This window comes from Anabrus simplex, chromosome 3 (assembly GCF_040414725.1).
Source record: "Anabrus simplex isolate iqAnaSimp1 chromosome 3, ASM4041472v1, whole genome shotgun sequence".
In the NCBI taxonomy this organism is placed as follows: domain Eukaryota; kingdom Metazoa; phylum Arthropoda; class Insecta; order Orthoptera; family Tettigoniidae; genus Anabrus; species Anabrus simplex.
The window spans coordinates 302775959-302803538 of NC_090267.1; the positions used below are offsets into that span (position 1 = coordinate 302775959).

Consider the following 27580-nt stretch of genomic DNA (forward strand, 5'->3'; position numbering starts at 1 on the left):
ATATATTTTTTGTCAAATAATACTCTGAATATTTCTTATGAGCCGGCAGAGTACGGCTCAGTACTGATTTCGGAGTTGTTTAATGAGCATCAGTGAATTATCAAATGATATAAGTACCGCGCGAGTCTGCCCTGCGATAAGAGTCGAGCAGCTGTGAGCTTGAATTCGGAAGATAGTGGGTTCGAATCCCACCGTCGGCAGCTCTGAAGATGGTTTTCTGTGGTTTACCATTTTCACACCAGACAAATGCTGGGGCTGTGCCTTATTTAAGACCACGGCCGCTTCCATCCCTCTTCAAGCCTTTTCCTGTCTTATCGTCGCCATAAGACCACGGAAAACCATCTTCATGGCTTGAGCCTAGTATCTCCGAAATACACGCCAGTAGTTACGCTGCCCGTACTAACAGTCAACTCGTTCAGTACCAAAGAAGTGCGAGAGTATTTTGGAATCTATAAAATTCAAAGCATTGGTGCTAGTCAAGGCATATACATATAAAATGCTTTTTTGCAAGTGTATGTGCGCTAAATTCCTAACTCCAACTAATTACAAATGTGCACACTAGAAGCGACAGCATAGTAACTCAGAATTCTACTCATATAATAAAAAGGAGAGGTTGAATATAATGCTCAACGTTTGTTTCCCACCATTAATTACTGACATCCATTTACAAGCTAACCTAATACTACGCTACATTTTGAAGTTCGGTAAGTATTTACAGAATTACACTCGAACATTTTGGATGTTCAGTCGGCTGTCAATTAATTACACGTTATGTAGTTCGAGCTAGTTTACAAAAAGTTCATCTTCAGATATTTTGGGCACTTTACTAAGCGTATTTCTCTGTATCAGTGCTCACCACTAACCAATTACTTCGCTGGAGAGTCTTGACGGGAGAAGAATGCACGCTGTAACGGGATTCTCAATACTCCCTAAAAGACAAACGTATGCAGCCTTTACTACATTCTGTCTTGTTTGGTTGCCTATATACAAGCTGAACGGCCGGAGTGTATGGTCGACCTAACATCAAAGGAGTTTTAACATCTGTCTGTTGAGCTTAAGCACCACTGGAAGGAACACATTCATGAGAGGTATTCAAAGACTACTAATAACAGTAAAGGATGTTACTGTTCCACCGACAAAGATTCTCGGTTCATACAATAATGTTTCTTAATGGGTTAAGAATGGTGATCTCGTTGCAATTTACTGAACATGATCGTAATTTGGATTCCTTTTGAGGAGTTCTACTCAGCGTGTAATTATATTGTACACGTGTAGCGAAAAGGAGAAAATCCACACCCACATTGCTGAACATGATTCAAAGGAAGTCAAACGAAGTATAAAATCCTACTTTTTATATTATTATTATTATTATTATTATTATTATTATTATTATTATTATTATTATCGTATTCTAAAACATGTTGGTACTGATTTTGGAGTTGTTTAATGAGCATCAGTGAATTACCAAATTATATAAGTACCACGCGAGCTGGTCCTGGGGTAAGAGTGGAGCAGCTGTGAGCTTGCATTCGGAAGATAGTGGGTTCGAATCCCACCGTCGTCAGCCTTGAAGATGGTTTTCCGTGGTTAACCATTTTGACACCAGACAAATGCTGGGGTTGTACCTTATTTAAGACCACGGACGCTTGCAACCCACATTAAGACTTTTCCTATCCTATCGTCGCCACAAGACCAGGGAAAACCATCTTCATTACTTGAACAAAATATCTCCTAAATACAAACGCTGATAGTGTATAATTATTTAAAAATTCAACGAGATTACTTGCAGCATACAGCTGATATTCATATAAATATGTCATTCGGATGTTGCAGGCTAACTTCGGCACTTGAGTCAATTTTGCTAATCTATCGAAAGAGTGAAACAAGCTATATTTTAAGCGTCTAGTATCAAAACCGGCCAAGTCACTCAAGGCATATTTTTCAATACGGACGAAAAACCTGTAGAGACAAAGCAATGATGGTCAGAAAATATTTTTTTTCACAGTTATATCCTTAATGGCTTAATATTTAAGTTCCGCTGTTTTGAGAAATCTAACTTATAATTAACCCATCTTTTTTGTTAATTTAAATTTTGACTTGGCCGTTTTTGTTGCAATTTTGTACAGTTTCACAAGGTATGAAAGTAAATTTTTCAGTTCAACACTCGGAACAATATCCACGTTACAGCATACAATAATGACAAAATACGAGCACACCGGAAATGGGATTGCTTTGGCGCCAATGACGGTAAGAAGCCCGCAAATACGTAAATCAGTGTTGCAAACGAACAAAAGCAAAATATTATGACTTCAAAGAATATACATTACAAGGAACGATTTTGCCTACTTATATTATCACATTGTTGCTTAATGTAACAACACAAGATTCCAGATAATGACGCTGCATCATAAAGATTGTCGCTCGTTCCTTGACTTGGCCGGTTTTGAATTCACTGGCTGCATGACTTGGCCGATTCTGTTGCACGACCGAGATTTCAGTGCTCTATAACATGAAGACATGGACGATTTTAAAGCATATTCTTGTTTCACCTGATAGTGTTATACTTCTACTTCAAATTTATAACCTTAACTCATTTTCGTAAATTTTGCGACTTGGCCGGTTTTGATACTAGACGCCTCATTTATAAAATGAATATTCCTTAGTTCCACAACTTCATGGTCTATGTGTTGGATCTGAATCGTGCCGTTACGTCTCCAGCGACCCTTGGTAACACTAACATGACTTTAAGGAAACTTCTTGACCACAGTGCGGACCACACTACTTTGCCAGATCAGGGGCAGTTCACATACAGTAGAGCAGTGGTATTCAAAATTTTGGTTGGCGCAACCCCAAAATCTAAATTTTTTTTACCTTCGTACACCCGAAGTTCGAGTATATTGTGATTAGGCCTAAAAAAATAAAAATATTTTTTGCCGGAATGAAAATCATGTTAACTATAATCATCATCTTACGCAGCTTATCCCGCTTGCTCAGAGTTCCTGCACGTACGGAGGCATGAAAGAGTTATGGTTGGGGATTTATGTTCGCATGCTTTTCAACTGAAAATCCCACCCAAGGAAGACTAAAAATCAAACCACTGTCGCCTGTATGACAGGCAATCAGCTAAGCTGCAACATCACCCTGTTCCCCAATAATAAGAATAATATAAATCGTCGCTGGGCGAAGGAAACATCTTAACTCCTTCAGAACTGAGCGGTCAGCAATGGCCAAAAAACTGTTCCTGACAATTTTCATTACTTAACGATAGCCCAATTATTCCACCATTGGAGTCCTCTGTTCCTTTCTCATACAAAGCGGCAAGCCTCCAAAAGGTATATAAGGAAACGTAGTTTTCTCGCGAGTGGAATCACGAGGTTTTCATTGCCTATCAACGATACATCTTCTTCCTGGCATTTTCCCGCTAGTTCAGGTTCCACTGTTTTAATCTTATATGTAATATACACTGACTGACAGAGTAAATGCAACAATTACTATTGTACTATTTACACTGCCACTGAAGTCCGACTCGTTGGCTGAATGGTCAGCGTACTGGCCTTCGGTTCAGAGGGCCCGGGTTCGATTCCCGGCCGTGTCAAGGATTTTAACCTTAATTGGTTAATTCCAGTGGCCCGAAGGCTGGATTTTTGTGCTATCCCCAACATCCCTGCAACTCACACACCACACATAACACTATCCACCACCACAATAACACGCAGTTATCTACCAATGTCAGATGCCGCCCTACCTCATCGGAGGGTCTGCCTTACAAGGGCAGAACTCGGCTAGAAATAGCCACACGAAATTATTATTATTACTGCTACTGAAGTGAATGAGTTTATTTTATAACAAAAAATAAACAAGGACAATATAAGCATTTTACTTACCTAGTCAATGGTGGATAAAACTGACACATAATTTAAGAATGCATAGTTCGGGAATGGGGCTCTCTTTAGTGGTAGACAAAAACAAGATTTTATTGAAAATGAAGAGGCTCAACACCTTTTACAACTGCTCACTGAAGATAGTTGGAGGCTACGATAAATTTGCGTACCCTTTTAGACGACTCCGCGTACTCCTACCAGTACACGCACCACACTTTGAATACCACTGCAGTAGAGTATTGACGCTAGTGTAGTACTATGTGTTATGAAAATAATTCTCCTAAGAAAAAGAAAGTTGATAAAAGTTCTTTGGCTAGATTTTTAAATAAACTTATTACAGAAGTCATTGAAGCTATCAGTTGGAGGTAAACAGACAAAGAAATGAGTGGTTACGGGGGTGGCTTAAGGGAAGGAATACACACGGAGGATTAACACTTATTTTAAGAGAGCTCGCCGTAGAGGATATTTTGGAATATAAAATGTGTTTCAGAATGGCTCCAGTGAAATTTTCACTAACACCAAGAATGAATCAGGCTGAAACAAAATTCTCCATACAGCTCTAAAAGCTGCAATGTTTTGTCTTTTGAGAAGTTCATTTTTACGCTTGAAGCAAAGAAGTAAAACACTGACACGATTGGTTGAGTAGCTCAGGTGGTAGAGCAGCGGCCTCCTGACACCAGCATAACAGATTCGATCGTGGCTCAGTCCGGTAGTTTTGAAGCTGCTGTCGGTAGATTTACTGGTATGTAAATGAACTCCTACGGGAAAATATTCAGGCAACTCAGTGTCTCTGTAAGCCATAAAAGTGCATATAGTAGGACGTATAATTGCGATATTGACACGGAGGACTCCAGCTGAAAAGACAGTACCCTCACTCTACCAGCTACTCTACTGAACCGAGCGCGTGTACTCGGGTGGAGTGCGGCAGCGAATGGAGTATTAGAATAGACTTAGTCGTTAATGGCTTTACTCCACTCCCTACTTTCCTCTGATCTATGGGGCGATTTAGCGGGCTTATATGGGTAGATCTACTCCACTTTACCAAGCAGGTACTAACCTCATTACTCTACGCTTGTAAACCAGCCGTTACTGTAGTTATCATCGGCCACTTCTAAATATAATTGTATTGAATTCACAATCTAACGCGTCGTTCATTTCACCCAAAGACAGACTTGCGTCAGGCAATTTTGTCATGAAAACCCAGTGGGAGACCCCTTCGTTTGTTCCCAGCCGTATGTTTTTCCATAGCAGTTACTTGGATCTATGACAGTTTCAGTGGCATCAGTCAATAGCATTGTGATTTCTCGAAGTCGAATAATAGATCTGCGTAGAGGCGCGCGGCTGTGAGCTTGCATCCGGGAGATAGTAGGTTCGAATCCCACTATCGGCAGCCCTGAAGATGGTTTTCCGTGGTTTCCCATTTTCACACCAGGCAAATGCTGGGGCTGTACCTTAATTAAGGCCACGGCCGCTTCCTTCCAACTCCTAGGCCTTTCCTATCCCATCGTCGCCATAAGACCTATCTGTGTCGGTGCGACGTAAAGCCCCTAGCAAAAAAAAATAATAATAATAATAGATCTAGGTTCCTCGCAGTTTCAAATCAGATGAATAGAATGTAGAATTTTGCAGGACCGTTTTGTCAAGACATTATTATTATTATTATTATTATTATTATTATTATTATTATTATTATTATTATTATTATTATTATTATTATTTTCCTTATCGAGTGAGCTGGATACGCGGCTAGAGTCACGTGGCTGTGAGCTTGCATTCGGAAGATGGTGGGCTCCAACCACCCCACTACTCCTCCGCGGTTTCGTATTTTCCTACCTCTTTCTTCTTCCTAATGTTTGTGCCACTTTTGCGGGAATCCGCTTGGTATTCTCACAAGATAAAATTTCGATCAAGGGATGTTTGAAGTTTTTGCCAGATTGCATATTAATTCTCGTTTAAGTTATGTTCTCGTCTTACGGATGGCAATTAACTGCATTTAGTTGCCAGAGGGCATGTAAGTGGTATGGTGATGAGCTAACTGATGCGATTCCTCTGTAGATAATGCATCGTACATGAGCACTCCACACTGGAGATAGTAGGTAAACACAGTACACATACCACACTGTTTGCTATCCTATTTAGTTTCAAAGTCAGGATACCAACACAGGGGTTCACATATTGACGTAGAATACGTTTTATCATTTCATTCGTGTACTGGGCCACGAACGTCACATAGGAATGAGCAATAAGTTGGGCTTCATAATTTTGAAATTATGAATACTATCTAAATGATTACTGCATGGCAAAAATAGTATTTTTCTTTTATTTCGTCCTTTTCCAAATATTTTCCCACGCCTGTAGGGTCGCGGGTGTGAACTTCGTCACATATGTGGATTTGCCCATGTTTAACGGCCGGATGCCCTTCCTGACGCAAACCCTATATGAAGGGACGTATTATTGCAAGCCTTCGTGGCTCAGGCGGCAGCGCGCCGGCCTCTCACCGCTGGATTCCGTGGTTCAAATCCCGATCACTCCATGTGAGATATTTACTGGACAAAGCGGAGACAGGACAGGATTTTCTCCGGGTCCTCTGGTTTTTCCCGTCATCTTCCATTCCAGCAACACTCTCCAATATAATTTCATTTTATCTGTCGGTCATTAATAATTGCCCCAGAGGAGTGTGACAGGCTTCGGTAGCCGGCACAATTCATATCCTTGCCGCTAGATAGTGACGTCATTCATTCCATTCCTGTCCCGGTCGAATGACTGGAAAAGGCTGTGGATTCTTTTTCATTTATTCATTATTGAGTGTTTCGGTGGTGGTCGGTAGTGTGGTGTGTTGTCTGAATATGAAGAGGGGACGAACACAAACACCCAGTCCCCAAGCCGGAAGAATTAATCAGAAGCGATCAAAATTCTGACCCAGCCGGGAGTCGAAGCAAGGACCCTCTGAACCGAAGGGCAGTACACTGACCATTAAGCCAACGAGTCGGATTTGGTAAAAATAGTAAAGGGTGAGGAGCCTCCGTGGCTCAGACGGCAGCGCGTCGGCCTCTCACCGCTGGATACCGTGGTTCAAATCCCGGTCGTTCCATGTGAGATTTGTGCTGGACAAAGCGGAGGCGGGACAGGTTTTTCTCCGGGTACTCCGGTTTTCCCTGTCATCTTTCATTCCAGCAACACTCTCCATTCTCATTTCATAGCATCTATCAGTCATTAATAAATCACTTTGGGAGTGGCGACCCCATCGTACTAATAGCCTATATCTGCTTCATTCATCCATCCCTGACCCGGTCAATGACTGGAAAACAGGTTGTAGGTTTTTATTTTCAGTAAAGGGTGAAAATATTATTTGAAATAAATGTTAATAACAGACTACCGTTTTGTGTTGAAATCGAGCGGATTCAATACTAAGGGACAGCATTTCATGTAAGAAAGTGTTTCATGTGGTAATGCTGGTATGTTCTGTTCCTATGCGTTTCCCATGATTAATGTGCTATGCAGAGTTGTAGAAAATGAGTTCTCACTTAGTTGTTTTCGTTTCCATGTCCATATAACATACTTTCTTCTTCTACGTGTGAGGAATGTGTCCTGAAAGTTTATCCTGTATATTAAGAAAGATGAATTTAACATTGTAGTTTAGGTGTTCAATCTAACGCTCAGAATTTTCTGAGTAGCATGGTTTTATATAGGTTTCACACCTAGACGATCGGAAGGAGACAGAGGAAAAGGCCAACTTGAAGCATTTGAGATTTGGTGTTGGAGAAGCCTACAGATTAAAGATGTACTGAAGAAATTACAGGAGTCTATTAAAAAAAAGGCGAGAATAAGATCTGGCCAGGGCACATAACATAGTACAATGAATACATAGCTCCCATTACAGAAAGAAGGACTGAACTGTGTGGGTCGCGTAGCTGTTAGCATGCATTCGGGGGACGGTGGCTTCGAATCTCACCGTCGATAGCTCTGAAAATATTTTTCCGTGGTCAACCATTATCACACCAGGCAAATTAAGGCCACGTTTGCTTCCAAGTCCTATCGCTTTGCTATCCCATCAGCGCCATAATATATGATTGTGTCGGTGGGACGTAACACAGATTAGCAAATAAAAGAAAAGAAAGAAGCGAGCACCAGATAGGTAGTTCTTAATAACAAGTCCAAGAATTGAGGATCGAATACCAAAATACATCGTCATCATCGTCATCATCTTCACAAATGTCTTCTTATACGCGGTACTTTATTTAGCAATTTACGTCCCGATGGCGTTATTTTCTTTAGGAATAGGAACATCGTTTCCAACGGTCTCATAATGTTGGGATGACTTATGCCTGCATTCGGGAGATCAAATGAGGAGACTGTACGTTCTACGGTCGATTCTTGGCCCTCCTAACCTTTTTCCTATCCCATCTTCACCATAAGAGCTATCTGTGTTCGGTGCACCGTAAAGCCAATTGTAAAATAATATATGTAAATTGTATAAATGGCATCACTTTGGCTGAGTGGTCACCAAACGAACCTTCAAACACAGGTAAAATTTGCTGACCTGGCCAGGAATCGAACCATAGACCTCTGCGTAAGAGGTGGGCTGGTTACTCCTAGACCATATGGCCGGGTAGCAATATTCATATCCACTACTTTCGATTTCAAAGCTCTTCAGCTATCAAACACGACACGTTAGGTCAGCTTTGTCTGTGAGTCATATTCTGTCGACACGAATAATAATAATAATAATAATAATAATAATAATAATAATAATAATAATAATAATAATAATAATAATAATAAAGTCCACCTGCGCGGTGTAGTGGTTAGTGTGATTAGCTGCCACCCCCGAAGAATACATATTTTGGTTTAACCTAATTAGGTTTGTAAAAATATGGCATTAGGAATTGAACCTAATGTTAAAAGATGCTAGGTTTTAGACCTATGTTAAAAACATTAAAATATGTTAGTATGTTGTGTGACGTGCCACATAAGTCGTGCTCGCGCGTCATCTTCTGGCACGCGTGTCATAGGTTCGCCATCCCTGCTATAGGTAGTGAGTGACCAACAAACCTCGACAATGCAATAAATTATATCAACTAAGAAAAAGTATGAGTCTTCTCTGCTCGTTATGTATGATCTATGGACACTCCTCCTTACCATGTGGTCACGTAACACGAAGATATATCTTGATGAGAGTACTAGTAAAATTAGTGGGACCTCCACTCATTTGGTTTAATGCCTCTGTTATCGACCATCTCCCAGTGAGGCGACGGAATTGCTTAGCGCTTATTACCATGATCTAGTGGTCTGCTTCTGACAGGCTGTAGCTGGAGTAGGAGAAAGCTCTCTGAACACGACACTCGTCTATATGTAGTACGAAAATTATAATAACGAACTGACTTTTGACAGACCTACTTTCCCTTGGAAGTCAATGGATGACATTCATGGAAAGGAGGAATTCAATATACTGTGTCTTGTTTCCTACATTCCACTTGACATTACGGATTCTGTCGTATAGAGAATTAGTTACGTCTGTTCGAGAGACAAAGGAGAACAAAGACCAGGACGAATTAAAAAAGGAACAGTATACTACTACTACTACTACTACTACTACTACTACTACTAATAATAATAATAATAATAATAATAATAATAATAATACATTCAGCTGAACCGAACTCGATAGCTGCAGTCGCTCAAGTGTGGCCAGTATCCAGTATTCGGGAGATAGTAGGTTCGAACCCCACTGTCGGCAGCCCTGAAGATGGTTTTCCGTGGTTTCTCATTTTCACACCGGGCTGTACCTTAATCAAGGCCACGGGCGCTTCCTTTCCACTCTTAGCCCTTTCCTGTCCCATTGTCGCCATAAGACCTATCTGTGTCGGTGCAACGTAAAGAACCTAGCAAAAAAAAAAAAATGTTCAGCTGAAGACATACTTTTCGAATGTGAGGCGCTGGGTAGAATTGGACTCTCCACTCTAGGACTACCAGCTGAAGAGGGAGAAAAATCCAAGAAGACCCAATAAGAACAACCTGCAGGTTTGTGAAGGGAGCAGATACATCTAGGTGGGAATGAAGGTAAAATATGGTAGAAAAAGATCTTAGAGGTCGACGCTAATTAGGAACTGATATTTAGAGGCCCCATGAAGGAAAGAAGGGGCTGCGTGCTCGGTTCGCCCGGAAGGACGTGGGTTCGAATCCCCGTCAGGAAGTCGTAAAATTTAAGAAACGAGACTTCCACTTCCGGAGGTGCATATGGCCCTGAGGTTCACTCATCCTACACCAAAAATGAGTACCAGGTTAATTCCTGGGGGCAAAGGCGGCCGGACGTAGAGCTAACCACTCTACCCCATCACGTGCCGAGGTTAACATTGGTGGAAGCCTTAACCTTCCACTCGTCCAAGGGCCTTCATGGCCTTTACGGAGGTGACTTTGCTTTGCTTTAGAGCACGTGTGAATACTATTTTGTTTATGTATTCATTTATTTTTTTCTTAATTTAATTATTTAATTGAACGATGTAATTGCGCAGTAGTTACAGGACACAGACGAAGCTGAAGTGCCTTTCTGTTCTTTATTTTAAAGTGATAGATCACGTGTCATTATTTTTATATCTGGCTGGATATCCTTATTTATCGTGCATCTCTGAAGATTTGTTGCTTGTAGTTTTTGTGTCTGGTGTTTATTTGTAACATTATGACTGTTTATGTACCACCGTAATTATTTATGCATCCTTTTCTTTGTCATAGAAAATAAAATATTTTTCTAATTAAAAAATAAAACAAAATATGTCAGACGTGTTACAGAAATCGTTATGAACTTACGCTTGAATGTTATCTCATTAAACTAGGCACTGCAAATTTTTGAATATTTGTTTTCACGGATTTGATGCTTGAAGAACAAATTCGACTCTCTAATAAAGAAACACTACAACACGGCGAGAATTATCAGAAATATGTCTTGTTACCATTCGGTATCTAGCCAAAACACATAATAATTGCTGAAATCCCTGTAAAAGAATGAAAAAAATTCTCGGTTTGAAATTTACAGGGCCGGGCTTAGTGGCTCAGACGGTTGAGGCGTTCGCCTTCTGATCCCAACTTGGCAGGTTCGATCCTGGCTCAGTCCGGTGGTATTTGAAGGTGCTCAAATACGTCAGCCTCGTGTAAGTAGATTTACTGGCACGTAAAAGAACTCCAGCGGTACAACTCGGCATCTCCGAAAACCGTAAAAATAGTTATTGGGACGTAAAGCAGTTAACATTATTAATTATTATCATGAAATTTACAGGTAACTTTCAGCAGACACTCGAAGAGCATTGGACAACAGTCATCAACACTGTCGTGGAAATTCAGTATTGAAAAGAATAACAATTGGCATCATTTTCATTTCTATAGGAGGATAACACGTATTTATGTAACATCTCTAAGGATGAAACTCTAGTAAATTTTTGATGATCCGTAATTAAATTATACGAAGACAGTATGCTACATTTCATTTAGAATATTTCATACCATACAAAAGTAAAGAGGCGATAAACTTGGCCGTTAACACATGTTAATCTAGAAATTAATCATATAAAGAGTAATAACCTGTCCTTGTACTTGTATATATTAATAATAGTGTTATTTTGTTTTACGTCCCACTAACTAATTTTTAAGGTCTTCGGAGACGCCGAGGTGCCGGAATTTAGTTCCACAGGAGTTCTTTTACGTGTCAGCAAATCTACCGACACGGGGCTGTCGTATTTGAGCACCTTCAAATACCACCGGACTGAGCCAGGATCGAACCTGCCAAGGTGGGGTTAGAAGGCCAGCGCCTTAACCGTCTGAGCCACTCAGCCCAGCCCTGTATATATTACCACATTATTAAATAGCCGCTGTGACTTTATGACCCTTAATATATATTTACAATCTTCACTTCTCCTTTATTTCTTTTTCAGGAAAATCGCGTGGATATAGGCCTATATTCGTCAATATAATGGCAAGTCTTGTGAATGTGCGATTTGTGGCCTCAAAGTTGTGTTGCCGTGAACGAAGTATTGTGGTCAACTATTATGGAGAGTTACAGAAGATGTAAGTATTATCTGCGCACTTTTTATCGTTATATTTGTGTACGGATGTGAGGAGTAAGGAAGGAGCAGTTCCGGTTCCAGTAGTACTGCCAACTGAATGAAAATGAAATCTGAATTGAATCGATAATATGATCGATCGATATGAATTTTGCTAAACCTTTGTTATCTTAAGCCAACAACTGTGTCACACACACATTTTATAACACTATATAACATTTCTCGATGCGAATCTTATTCCTAGAGTGAATTCTATAGTTTGGCTTTGCTGTGTAAATAACAACAGTACTAGTACGTAAAGCGTACGCCAGATGTCGCACAGCGATTCATAGTTTGTGTTTCAAAGGTTGCCTGTACGAATCTCGAAGATTTCCGAGGTCGACCAATTCAGCACTAGGGTGTAAATGTATCCAAAAAAGGTGCGCAGATAATATGTAAGTATAAAAGACGCTGGGTGTGTGAATTTTGCACCACAGTTATTGGTTAATGTGGCGGAAACAAACGACATGGTGTTGTAGCATTTAAAAACCCTCAATTATAATCACAGATGTTCCAGAATCAGCGAGACTACTAACCGACTGTGCCACTGCGGTCGACACTTTCTTTATTGAATCAACCTCTATCAGAAACTGATACATGTCATGATTCTCAAGAACAAGAGAAATAATGAACCCTTTAGACACGCGTTATCTGACTTGTAAGTAGCCTATAAGGAACGTAATAAATGCTATAAAACCTATAAACATTGCAACCTTTGGCTACTGCCTTGAGCTGTAACTCGGATGATTACTCCACAGGACTGAAATGGCGTGCCAGCCGAGTGCATCCGCAAGAAATGCGACGCAACGTAGGGAAACAGTTCTCTCATTTTTCGTGTGACGTCACAGGATAACGAGGTCTTTGTCTTGTTTCTTCTTTCACTCTGTCTCTAGGGCACAGTACATCCGATGGTTCAAGTTTCTGCACCTCCACATAACGACGTCCAGCTTTGATCTATTGTGTTACAGAATAACCACCAGTCTTTCCTAACTTAATCCATCAAACTCTGCAACGTGTTGTCTCAAGTTCACTTTTATATATTGTCGCTAAAGTTATTCGTCTTTGAAATTTAAACTAACCAATATACACAAGCTAGTGTTACTATTTCTCGACTGGCATTTTACTAGTCCCATGGCCCTCGGGTTTAGGTTTTCCGCAATTCTGTTGACTCCAATTCAGTTTCAGGAACGTCACGTGTTGTTCCTTTTAAACTTATTTTATCTACGCACGCAACTCTTTGACCCTTAGTTTATGTCCTCACCACTATTTTCTCTGCCTTTCTGACTCCATGTTCTTTAATTTAGGCCCTCCTTTGTTTATATTAAATGACCAACTCTGTGATACTTAGTTTATGATCAACTCTGTCGCTGTATTTCTGCGTACACAGTACTTCAACCGTTCCTTTACTGTGTTTACAGATTTTGGCCCCAGTTTTTCTATTTATCTTATTATTATTATTATTATTATTATTATTATTATTATTATTATTATTATTATTATACCGGGCGGTACACCTCCACGCCGCTAATTCAAATATTGCGCCAGTTGAAACCTCTCTACAGGAGAAACTCCGAACTTTAAAATCTGTATTAAATCAAAGGTTTCACGGAAGATGTCTCTACTGTAAATTTTGAAGTGTTTTGAACTATGTCTATTTCGATTTGTATTTGTTTGCTCTGTAGCAAGAAGTGTGGACATTCTCTTCTAGATGGCACTACTTAAGAACTATAATTGTGCACCCTAGTGCGAAGTGAAGGAACTGTTTTTTGAAGAAATTAGGTATTCATAAGTTTGTTCTTTGTTAAATTTCTTTCATTCATTTTTTGGGTTGGCAGTATAACCCTTCTCTTTCCGCCAGTTTTGAATTTGACCAATCAGTAATTTCTGTAATTAATTTTCCACCAATCCTAGATGTCTTCTTCAGTTTTGACTTGTAATCTTTAGCCGACCAATAAAAGTTTATGGGCGGGTTGTTATCATTCATGAAAGGTCTCGAATGTTCCACGAGGGTATATAAACTGCTGATTTTCTTGTCTCGGAGCCACTTCAGTAACATCTTTCGCAGTGTGTGAACATATATAGCAGGGGGCGGGAAGCGCCTCTTTCTTCGGGCAGCAGTTCATCCACAAGGTAATGGCCGTTTAATAACTTTATTTCTTGCTAGCTCAGCAGTTTAACCCTCGGGGCAGGTTCGAAACTTTTCTCATGTAACCTATCTTTAAAATGTAATAGACATTTGGTAAAATTTCGTCTCTTTAACTACAAATTGGGATAGAGAGTGCCTAACCCTCTCGAGCTCCCGCTCATATTGTTTTGAGATGACTACGTTTTCATAACCGTTTTTCTTCTCTTCGTAATGTAATAAAGTTTTCTTATCGTGTCACCTGCATAGTATGGGATTAGCCCCTGTATAACTGGCCGAGTGCCACCTAGGTTTTAAGAAGTTTCATGTAGGAGTGCAAGGTACGCCTCCAGTCAAGTTGGTTTGTTGGGCCATTTAATTAACCCAGTGTTTGTTTTCTTCATGTGAAGGCCCTGTAGGTTGGGTACAAGATACCCCCGTTTCACTGTATGTGTGCCTTAAGGGCAGTTAGGAATGAAGGTTGTTGTAGCCTTTGATAGGCTTGTAAAATTGAGAGCGGGTCTGCTCTTTTCCTCTTAACTTGTTAATTAGAGCAAATGCTCCTCGTATTTAGGGATTTTTCTGCCCTTTAGCTATTGTGGTGGTGAGCTGAGAGCTCAGAAATTAATCTTGGGGCTCTGTAAATTCTTAAATTGTTAACCTGCTACTTGGTACCTGTTACATCTTTGTTATTTGTTCTCATTTGTTGATTTTGAAAAGAAAATATAACCTTTGTTAAAGTTTTAAATTAACTTTAATTTCGTAAGTTGAGACCTATTCCCGCCCGCACCTTCTTTCACCTCTAACTACCACGGATAACTCCGTAACAATTATTATCATTGTTCCGAGGTATCTGTGGAACAGCAGATGTGAAAGAAGGTGCCGGAGTGAATGGGTCTAACTACAAGGCCCAGATATGAATTAAAATTGCATTAAAGATTATATTTTCGAAACTGGCAAAACTTAACAATTTTCACATAGAATTACAAAGTTTAACAAATAACAACAAGTCAACAAATAATCGACAATCAGGTACAAGACCAGGAAAAGCCAAGATTCAGAGACAATTTAACAATCTGGGCTTCAAGCCCCAAGTTTTACAATTTCTGAGCTCTCAGCTCACAAACAAATATTTACCACAGGGCAGAAATCCCCTAATAATATGGAGTACTTGCTCCTACCTAACAATGTCAAGCCTCCTAGTGGCACATTTCCAATACTTAAAAGAGCTGACCCGCTCTCAGTTTTCCAAGCCTATTAAAGGCAATACCAGGCCTTACACTAAATTGCCATCAAGGCACAACTTACACAACATGAAACGGGGGTATCTTGTACCCAGCCTACTGGGCCTTAGTAGAAAAATAATAGGTTAAGTAAATGGCCCAAAATGAAAAAAATAAATGGAGGCGTGAATTTGCACTCCTACATGAAACTTCTTAAAACCTAAGAGGCACTAGGCCGATGAAACAGGGGCTATTTCCAAACTATGAAGGTGACTCGTATAATGAATAAATTTAACACATTAAGGAAGAGCAGAAAATCAGTTACCAAAACGTAGTCACCTCAAGACAAAATGAAGGGGAGCTCGAGAGGGTAAAACACTCTCTATCCCCGATTTACAGTTACAGATATATGCAGTTTTTACATAAACTGGAAGAAATTTACATGTTTATAGAAATGGGTTAAATGGTAAAGGTTTCGGACCTTCCCCGCGGGTTAAACTGCTGAGCTAGCAAGAAATAAAGATGTTAGCGGTCATTATCTTACTGAAGAACTGCTGTCTGAAGGAAGAGGCGCTTCCCGCCTCCTGCTACACGTCCATACACTAAGTTAGATGTTGATGAAGCGGCCCAGAGGAAAGAAAATCAGCAGTTTTTATACCCTCGGGGAAGATTCGAGACCTTTCATGAATGATAAGGACACACCCACGGAGTTTTATTGGTTCACATCAAAAGGAACACACAAAATCGAAGAAGAAATACGGGATTGGCTGAAAATTAATTACAGAAATAATTGATTGGCTAACTTCGAAACTGGCGGATATTCCCAACCCACAAATGAAAGAACGAAATTTAGTAATAAAAAAACTTATGAGTACAAAATTTCTTCAAGCAAGTTACTTCACTTCGCACCAGGGTGCATGATCATAGTTTTTTAATTGAGACATCTATGAGAGAATGTCCACACTTCCTGATTAATAGTAAACAAAAATAAGTCGAAATGCACACAGTGACATTTTCAGAGGAAAAATTTAAGTAGGTCCAGTTTTAAGTTTACAGGTTCTCCTATAGAGGAGTACTTTAAGGCGGAAAATTCAAATGCGCGGCGTAGAGGTGTACCAGCCGGTACAATTATTATTATTATTATTATTATTATTATTATTATTATTATTATTATTATTATTATTATTATTATTATTGTTGTTGTCTTTCTTACGGATGTTGGTGAAAGTATGCTTGAGGAAGTGGAAAGGATAGTAAATAAACTCCATTGTCATAAGGCTGCAGGAATAGATGAAATTAGACCTGAAATGGTGAAGTACAGTGGGAAGGCAGGGATGAAATGGCTTCATAGAGTAGTAAAATTAGCGTGGAGTGTTGGTAAGGTACCTTCAGATTGGACAAAAGCAGTAATTGCACCTATCTATAAGCAAGGGAACAGGAAGGATTGCAACAACTATCGAGGTATCTCATTGATTAGTATACCAGGCAAAGTATTCACTGGTATCCTGGAAGGGAGAGTGCGATCAGTCGTTGAGAGGAAGTTGGATGAAAACCAGTGTGGTTTCAGACCACAGAGAGGCTGTCAGGATCAGATTTTCAGTATGCGCCAGGTAATTGAAAAATGCTACGAGAGGAATAGGCAGTTGTGTTTATGTTTCGTAGGGAAAAGATGTTCGCCATACTGGGGGACTATGGAATTAAAGGTAGATTATTAAAATCAATCAAAGGCATTTATGTTGACAATTGGGCTTCAGTGAGAATTGATGGTAGAATGAGTTCTTGGTTCAGGGTACTTACAGGAGTTAAAGACTGTAATCTTTCACCTTTGCTATTTGTAGTTTACATGGATCATCTGCTGAAAGGTATAAAATGGCAGGGAGGGATTCAGTTAGGTGGAAATGTAGTAAGCAGTTTGGCCTATGCTGACGACTTGGTCTTAATGGCAGACAGTGCCGAAAGCCTACAGTCTAATATCTTGGAACTTGAAAATAGGTGCAATGAGTATGGTATGAAAATTAGCCTCTCGAAGACTAAATTGATGTCAGTAGGTAAGAAATTCAACAGATTCGAATGTCAGATTGGTGATACAAAGCTAGAACAGGTCGATAATTTCAAGTATTTAGGTTGTGTGTTCTCCCAGGATGGTAATATAGTAAGTGAGATTGAATCAAGGTGTAGTAAAGCTAATGCAGTGAGCTCGCAGTTGCGATCAGCAGTATTCTGTAAGAAGCAAGTCAGCTCCCAGACGAAACTATCTTTACATCGGTCTGTTTTCAGAGCAACTTTGCTTTACGGGAGCGAAAGCTGGGTGGACTCAGGATATCTTATTCATAAGTTAGAAGTAACAGACATGAAAGTAGTGAGAATGATTGCTGGTACAAACAGGTGGGAACAATGGTAGGAGAGTACTCGGAATGAGGAGATAAAGGCTAATTTAGGAATGAACTCGATGGATGAAGCTGTACGCATAAACCGGCTTCGGTGGTGGGGTCATGTGAGGCGAATGGAGGAGGATAGGTTACCTAGGAGATTAATGGACTCTGTTATGGAGGGTAAGAGAAGTAGAGGGAGACCAAGACGACGGTGGTTAGACTCGGTTTCTAACGATTTAAAGATAAGAGGTATAGAACTAAATGAGGCCACAACACTAGTAGCAAATCGAGGATTATGGCGACGTTTAGTAAATTCTCAGAGGCTTGCAGACTGAACGCTGAAAGGCATAACAGTCTATAATGATAATGTATGTATGTATGTATGTATGTATGTATGTATGTATGTATGTATGTATGTATGTATGTATGTATGTATGTATGCATGTATGTATGTATGTTGTCTTTCTTAAGCCGCGAGGCCCAGGTTGTGAATCCTGCTTTATGCCAAACCATATTGTATTCAACCATTAAGGCCTATACAAATTAAAATATTATATATATTATACGTATAAATTATTACCGAGTGGAATGACCACGCGTGTTAACGCACTACAGCTATGGAGCCAAGCTCTGCATTCGGCAGACGAGTGGGTTCGAACCCCACCGTCACTGTCCTGAAAATGGTGTTCTGTGGTTTCCCATTTTCACTTTCATTTAAATACTGGGATAGTTCCTTTTCACCGGGCGAGTTGGTCGTGTGGTTAGTGGCGCGCGGCTGTGTGCTTGCATCCGGGAGATAGTGGGTTCGAATCCTACTATCGGCAGCCCTGAAGATGGTTTTCCGTGGTTTCCCATTTTCACACCAGGTAAATGCTGGGGCTGTACCTTAATTAAGGCCACGGCCGCTTCCTTCCAACTCCTAGACCTTTCCTTTCCCATCGTCGCCATAAGACCTATACCGCCTTTCACGAAAGTTTAATCCTGATGTTAACAAATAGGCGGGGCACTTTGCCTATGCACGTGGACATGGACGTAGTTGATTGGAGAAGCAACCGTCGCACTCACTCGACTGCAGGTGAGCTCGAAGAAAAGTAGTACGTCGTATTAATTTTATTTTATTTTAGTTTATTACATTTAGAGAGTTTAGAGGAGTACATATTCAAATTAAAATATGGCCGTCATATATATCGTTATATATATGCGGTTTTGTTTTAATAAAATAGTGATTAAATAACGAGAAATGAAGGCACAAGGCGTGGTGTAATACAGGAAGTCTTCTCGTATTGAGGGATAGTTCCAAGCTGTACAGCGAGGAGATAAGGTGTTGCATCTTGCAGTAGCAGTCAGTGTCAGTATTCATAGTGAGAGAAATGGAGCAAGTGGTAGCACCATCGCGTGTAGTGAAGCACAAAAGAGGAAAACCGCTCAGAAGTGACCATAGGCAGTGCATTATGAATGTGTTCAATAAACTAACTGAACATAATCCAGGTTTAGTCGTTTATTCAGATCTTCGCACTGTTGTCGTATGTGATGCGCAACCCTTTACGTCGAAACACGAGACATTGACGGGGTGGAGATCGGTACTACACGCTCAGCGAATCCTCTTTCTTTGGTGGAGGCATGGACATACCATGTTTACATCAGGATTAAACTCTCGTTAAAAGACATGTATCTCTGTCGGTGCGACGTAAAGCCACTAGCAAAAAAAAAAAAAAAAAAAAAAGGCCTGTTCATAGGCTACTGCCGATTCCTTTAGACTCTTTACCAAATTTCATTCACGATCAATCATTTCACCTGTCCTGCTCCGTGGATAAGTGGTTAGCGTGCTGGCCTTTGGTCACAGGGATCCCGGGTTCAATTCCCGGTAGGGTCAGGAATTTTCACCATAATTGGTTAACTGCCCTGGCATGGGGACTGAGTGTATGTGCCGTCTTAATCATTGCACACTCATCACGACGCGCAGGTCGCCTATGGGAGTCAAATCAAAAGACCCGCACCAGGTCTCTCAGGGTGCCACACACCACTTCATTTCACCTTCATTAGCTCGTCAAATGAGGTTGGTGACAGGAAGGACATCCGGCCGTAAATACATGCAGTATAGAATTTCGTCCCTCCTCGTCGCCGACCCCTTATCAAGGAACGGGACCAAAGTGGTAGGCATACATTATATGCATAAACCATTATACAGTGCATTATTATATCGTTATAGGACAAATTAATCTTATTCGAAATACTATTAAAATCTTAATTTATGTAATCTCTACATTTTTAGTTCACTATTGCTATAGATAAAATTAATATTCGTTAGTTATTGCAATCTGTAGGCCTATTTTAAGCCTACTTTAGTGTTTTATTGTAAATACCACTTGAGACACTTTCTTCTAAACGGACTCGGATGACTTATGCTAGATTTATTTCACTTTCGTTACCATTTTCTTTCACTATGTACTCCCTACCGGTCCGATCCTGTGGCATTGTATTTACAATTTACCCCTCTTTTATATCCTCAACCCAGACGACTCTATTCATATTATTTATGGCTCCTTTTGCTTCTATTTTCTCAATCGGTCTTGCATCCCGAAGATATGGTGGCGATATGTGGATGATACACTCGTCATTTCAACGGAAGGTGAAAACAATCTTGGCCATTTCCTGGATCACCTTAATCGCCAGCACCTTCCATTTGTTTCATCATCGAAATGGAATATGACGTCAAAATACCATTTTTAGATGTTCTCGTCACCATAAAGAGGATGGATCTTTAGGACACAGCGTTTATCGTAAGCCTACACACACCTATATATATCTCCATGCAGATTCTCACCTTCACCCTGCCCAGAAACACGGTATCCTTACAACTCTAACTACGAGGGCCAGGAGGAGTTTGTGATGTGTCAGCTCTACAAGAGGAAATTAACACCTTGAGAACCACCTTTGAAAGCAACGGTTACAGCGAAACTATGATCTCTACGGTTCTGAAATCGACACATAATCGGACGTCTGTTAAGGAAAAAGATGTAAAAGGAACTGCTTACCTACCTTACATACATGACACGACGGATCGTATTACTAAAATTTTACAGAGGAACCATGTACGAACTGTTTTTGGAACATCAATTAAGATTAGGCAACTTCTGCGACCAACTAAGGACAGTTTGCCTAAATTGCAACAATCTGGTATATACAGAGTTCCCTGTACTTGTGGCAGGGTTTATATTGGGCAGACATCGAGAACAGTATGCACTTGCATCAAAGAACATACCAGGTGTATCAGACTCAAACAACCTGATAAATCAGCTCTTGCTGATCATGTCTTAACACCTGGTCATGATATAATGCTCCAAGAAGTGGATGTGCTTGCCCGTACAAAACAAAATCGCCCAAGAAACATCAGGGAGGCGGTAGAAATACGTAAACCCCCAGATAATTTCAACCGCGATACAGGCTACAACCTCAGTGAATCATGACTACCTATTATCAGAACAATTATAGAATGATGCTTTGCTATTGCCATTCGTTGTCTCTGGCAAGGGGATAAAATGGCGTCCCTTTTACATCTTAGGACAGTAATTCTAAGTTCCTCGTTGCTTTCTCCTAGCAACCTTTCATGCGTCATATTTCATTTCTCTGTTGTCTCCTGATGAAAAAGGCAAGGTTCCTTTTGAAACGCGTCGAGAGTGTTTATATAATTCATTACACGGCATAAATATACATCATGAATTGTTACACTGGCCGTGAAAGTCTAAATGATAGTATTTGAAATATTCGTTATTAATTCGACAAGATATAGTCCATAATTTAACGTCCTATAGAACACATAAATCTTTCTTCTTGCTAGTTGCTTTACGTCGCACCGACACAGATATGTCTTATGGCGACGATGGGACAGGAAAGGTCTAGGAGTGGGAAGGAAGCGGCCGTGGCCTTAATTAAGGTACAGCCCCAGCATTTGCCTGGTGTGAAAATGGGAAACCACGGAAAACCATCTTCAGGGCTGCCGACGGTGGGGTTCGAACCTACTGTCTCCCGAATACTGGATACTGGCCGCACTTAAGCGACTGCAGCTATCGAGCTCGGTCAACACATAAATCAGATGTAATTGACGTTCTCTTCTTAAATTTATCACCATCGAAGATGTTTCACATATTACATGCACTGTACGTTCACATTTACAGGGACGCAATGAAATCTAATATTGAATATTCTTTATCCAACCTCCATTTTCAATACTTTCTAAAATTCCTGGAGTTCGAAAATGCGTTACTGAGTATTATAGACGTGCACTCTTGTGGTTAAAGAGGTCATTTATTTAATCTCATTCCTCTTTAAAATGTTACGGAAAGATAAATAGAAGATTGCCTCGATTCCTACGTCACAGGTAAAACAGTACGATACCGGGTTCAAAACAAGTAAGAAATTTACTCTTTGAATAATGTACACGACTTACCTCTCAACACTAGGGAATTTGGTAAGCCCCATAACGTTTACTGATTTTGTAGGTACATCACAAACCGATATTAAAGAGTTGCAATGTAGGTAGCTTGCACTTTTTATCTTGTTCGGTATAAATTTTCTATGCAGTGTACAAAAGATCAAGTTTGCCGTCTTACCAGTGAATATCCAGATATCCAGTTTGCAGGATTCCAACAGTTCAGTAATATAAAAAGTTAAATCTACCTAAGCATGACTAGATGCGGAATCGCCGTCTGGCAGGCGTGCGGCAGATACCAGCTTGTTCATACGAACATCCCAAATGGAACAGTGGGCGGCGAGAATGTTGTTACATTTCCAGCGCAGCTGTGATTTGGTGAAGATCTCCAAGGAATACAAAGAAGAACGCTTCGTTACTTTAGAATCGTCAGCCACCTCCCAGAGCTCACTAGGGATATTCATGTAGTTTAATTCGATGTGGACCAACAGATCCTTGCAATGAATAATGGAACATGCGAGGTGAGCGTAACAGCACATATCTTTTGAAATGCTACTATCAACATCGAGCCCATACTGTTGATCTAAGATCTAACGCTTGCATGCAAGAAGTGAATTAGATAAGATATTATTGTGAAATAGAATATATTGGTGTTTCTATTCAAAAGAGAAAGAATATTCTTCCTGGCCTTTTCCCTATTTATTGCGACAGGCACTTGATCAGTTTTGGCCCAGTTTTATGTGTGGATGCCCTTCCTGACGCCAACCTTATGTGGAGGAGAGTATCCACTCTTACGTTTTTCTCTTGTGGTGGGTTGTGTGGTGTGTTGTTTGTAGATGAAGGCATGCGTATTAAGATGAACACAAACGCCCAGTCCGCGAACCAGAAGGATTGGCTACACACTGTTGAAATCCGCGACCCCGACGGGAATCGAACCTGGAGCCTCATGAACCGAAGACCAGTACACTGGCCATTCAGCCATTGTGCCTAGCAAGGATAATAATCTCAAATATTTCTCTCTATCTCTTTTGCTCAATACACGTAGAAGCTAAGATAAGCCATTTGGTGGGTATCTACATATGTCGGTTTCTAAAGACCCGTCTAATTACTGGTGTTATTGTTATGTTGTAGAGGTCAATGTGCTTGTATTTATTTCAATAACCTTTACTTCATTATACAATAGTAACGTAAGGGATAATGTCCTCTGCATATAGATAGTCTGCAGAGCTTAGATCATTTACTTTTTAAATTTATTTTTATTTTTTGAATGGGGTTCCTTAACATTGCAGTAACTCTAATTACAGTACATCCGACATTACATACATACGTACATACATACATACATACATAGGCTACATACATACATACATCTTCATATATAGTGCTATGTCTTTCAGCGTTCCGTGTGCAAGCCTCTGTGAATTTACTAAATGCCTCCGCAATACCCCATTTGTAACTAGCTCTGTGAACTCATTAGAAACTGAGTCTAAAAATCGTCGTCCTGGTCTCCCTCTACTTATCTTACCCTCCATGACCAAATCCATTGTTCTTGTAAAATCCTGTCGTACTCCATTCATCTCACATGACCAACCTCCAAAGCTGGATTATGGGTATCTGATTGTTTCATCAATCCCACCTATTTGTACCAGCGATCGTTCTCGCTACTTTTATGTCTGTTACTTCTAAGCTACGAATAAGAGATCCTCAGTCCACCCAGCTTTCACTCTCGTACAGCAAGGATGGTCTGAAACAGACCGGTGGAAAGATAGTGTCGTCCGGGAGCTGACCCGATTTTTTCGTTTCAACATATTTAAATACCGATCAACTGCTGCTGCTTTTAGGGACATGACCGTTATTTACTTACGTTTAATATTCCAGAATTTGGGAGCATTTTAATCTTGCAGTGTGAGCCTATTCCATAGTCGTTAGACAGTTTGTATAATTTCAACTGTACAGCTTCGGAAATTATAGTGTTTATGACGTAAAGTCATACTAATAAATCATCTTCACAATAACTGTGCAGGCTCAGACACCGTGTGCAAGCAGTTCGATATAATGCCATTTAGGCAACTTAGGTGTCAATTTTTACGTTCTGTTTTACGCCACCAGATGACAGAGATACCGAAACCTATGGGACGACGTATTACTGAGATTCAATAAATTATTGTCGGGTAAACACCAAATGCCTTGTTATCTTTTATACACCGACATAATAAAATGGGGTGTCTAATCGACTTAATTTCCGCCCTTCAAAAATCCGACTACGCCTGTCGGGTTTTAGCCCATGGACACTGAGTAATGACTCGTTGACGATTCTGAATTCCTTTATATAATTTTTCAAGACCTGAGCCTGCCACAATATGCATTTACATTTAAAATACATGAAGCTAATTAATTATTCAACCATCCCCAACCTTCCCGACATCACCACTACCAATATAGAATACTAACCGGGAGAGTTGGCCGTCCGGTTAGGGGCACGCAGCTGTGAGCTTGCATCAGAGAGACAGTGGTTTCGAACCCCATTGTTGTCAGCCCTGAAGATGGTTTCCTTGGTTTTCCATTTTTACACCAGGAAAATGCTGGGGCTGCACCTTAACTAGGGCCTCGGCTGCTTCCTTCACACTCGTAGGCCTTTCCTTTCCCATCGTCGCCATAAGGCCTATCTGTGTCGGTGCGATGTAAAACAAATTGTAAAAAAAAAAAAGAAGACAATAGTACAATAAAGTGCATTTTACGCATGCCCCAACGTGAAGAGTAACAATAATAGCAATAATAACGTTACTTTCCCCCTGTGGGGGGCCGGTAGGTTACACTCACGGTATCTCTAGCCTGCCGTAAAAGGTGACTAAAAGGGTTCCCAGAGGCTTTCATTTTTGTAGCATTTTTGAGCCTTACATTGCTTCCAGCTATTTATGTCAGGCTACTCGCTTTCATATTTCTTATCCGACCTCCCTTGGTCAATTGTTGTTCTTTTTTGGTCCCAAAAGTATTAGGTTTCCGAGGCCTGGGGAGTCATTCATTTTCAAGCCCTTTATGGTGCTTGCATTTCTTTGGCCAATACATTCATTCTAAGCATTGTTGGAACTTTTCATATTTTGCTTAGGATGGTTGCCCAGTTATACCTGTCCTTGAGTCAATAGAAACTTGATAAACTGCATTCCTTCAGACCATTTACAATTGAAACTGACCAATTAAAGGGTGATGTACATATACACGCATTAGTGTAAGTAACCACCAAACACACAATTTCCTTGAAGTAATATATACTGGTGATTCAAATTTTGCACAATGAATGTTGATGATATTACACAGACAATGATAGTTTGTATGTAGGTACGATAAAAAGCTTTTGGGCTTTTTTTTCACAGTGAAATTTGCTCTGCGTCTTGAAAAGATAATCTCGTCTGTTCACGAGCAAGACTTCTCTGAAGATGAATGAAGGTTTGAATCACTTGAACTTAAGAATGCTTTACCCTAGGCTCTGTATGGTCCACCTGTCTCATAGAGATAGGTGGTATGTGACGTACCGATACCGGTGCTCCCATCGGAGCTCCTCTGTCGGTCTGTAATGCGGGTAGTCTGTTGTGTGTTTGAACAGTTAATTTGTTATCCAGTAAAGGTAATTAGCGCGCAGTATTAGAATTAGAAATCTGTAAGTATTGGTCACCCATCCAGTGGATGACCACGTCAATGTTGCTTAACTGTGGTATTGGTGTGCCTGTATATGTTTTGAGTGTACAATTAGGTATGCTGTTTTAATGTTTATAGCATGGTGTCCAGGGATATTTACATAATTCAGTGACATGACTAGCACAGCATTTTTCGGATACGATGTGGCTCGCCCTGTATGGAAGACCATTAATAATTATAATAATGCTATTTGATTTACGTCCCACTAACTGCTATTTTAAGGTTTTCGGAGACGCCGAGGTGCCTGAATTTAGTCCCGCAGGAGTTATTTAACGTGTCAGTAAATCTACCGATACGAGGCTGACGTATTTGAGCACCTTCAAATACCACCGGACTGAGCCAGGATCGAACCTGCCAAGTTGGAGTCAGAAGGCCAGCGCCTCAACCGTCTGTGCCACTCAGCCCGGCTGGTAGACCATTGAGGGCTTGCCTAGCGTGATGTTGCTTTTGGAGATTTGCAAAGCTGCATCGTATATTATGGTCGCAACTTGTTCTTTTAGTAAGTAAATAGAAGAACAAGTATCTGCGGATGTTAAATTTAGAATATCAGCATCTGGTTGTCTATAGTAATTGGTACACTCGTTTGCCACTAGATGGCTCCCTGTGCGCAGTGGGAAACATCTCGTGATGAGGAGAATACGATTTTGGAAAAAATTGGAAAGAAATAATAATAGTGAAAGGACTGGCTGGTAACCACGTAGGCCTATTATGTAAATGACAGAGTGTGTCCCTGTTGAAATACGAATTTCCACAGCTTCTTGTATAATCCTAGACCTGGAGTGTTTAGTGTAAGAGCTCGAACATCGGGTCGGCGAATGCAGGGTGAATCTGGCCCCACACGTGACCACCGCTGGTCCGTGATCCGACAGTTCTGCACTCTGACCGGCCAACCAAGCAGAGGAGGGATGGCCACGGCTCTACCGTGGCTCTACGCCCGTGTATTCGGGAGACGGAGAAGGACTGGTCCCCACCTTCGGCTGTCTTGAAAATTGTTTTCCGTGGTTTTCCATTCTCCTGCACTATGGTGAATGCCGAGACAATTCCTAGTATAGGCAACGAACGCCTATCCCCTTACTTTCTCCAAGCATCTCCTTGTCTGAGAGACGGCGTAACCGTCTAAGAGGCTCGCCTCCTTCTTCAAGGAAGGGATGAAAACATGTTAGTAGAAGTCGCACATCTTGGAACGCGACATAGATAGGGCGTGCTCAGCTATTGCTGATTTGTCTGGCAGGTAGATACGGATATTACGTTGGTATTCCTTGGTACGAGTACCAATGGAACCGGAATGTTTGGCCAGGTACATGGTATTTTGTACACACCAGGGTGTATTTTGTATGGCTTATTAATAACAGTGGTGCAACCTTTGTAAGACAGACTCTTCATGGATGACGGGCACCATGTGTTATAAGTGCAATGTACCTTAAAAAAAATAAGGAAACAAGATCTTGCACGGAGAAACTTTATTTTACAGGCACATAAAAGAATACAAAGTAGTACACATTGCAATTCAACATACTCACTATTCTTATCCAAGCTCTTGTTCCTCTACAACAAGACATCGATGTTGGCTAGACAGAAATCTTTCATTTTCTGAAGCCACATCATGACGTTCAGCCTCGAGCTTCATCAACCATCCGAAGAGATGGAAATCACTGGAGGCCTGGTCGGACGGTCATCGCTTAGCCCATCTCGATAAGGTTTACCTTTTTCTAGGCGAGGTGAAGAGAATAGAGCTGTGTTAGTATGTGTCTTTTTTCCGGGGGGGGGGGG

At 40.6% G+C, this 27580-nt stretch overlaps 1 protein-coding gene across 1 annotated transcript in view; it reads left to right on the forward strand.

Moving 5' to 3' along the window:
* The window catches only part of LOC137498959 (uncharacterized), a 424246-nt gene that overhangs the window by 144296 nt on the left and 252370 nt on the right, over positions 1 to 27580 (forward strand). The window contains exon 3 of the mRNA XM_068226845.1: positions 11804 to 11936. Coding sequence (XP_068082946.1) covers positions 11804 to 11936 — 133 coding nt within the window. The remainder of the gene's footprint in view (positions 1 to 11803; positions 11937 to 27580) is intronic.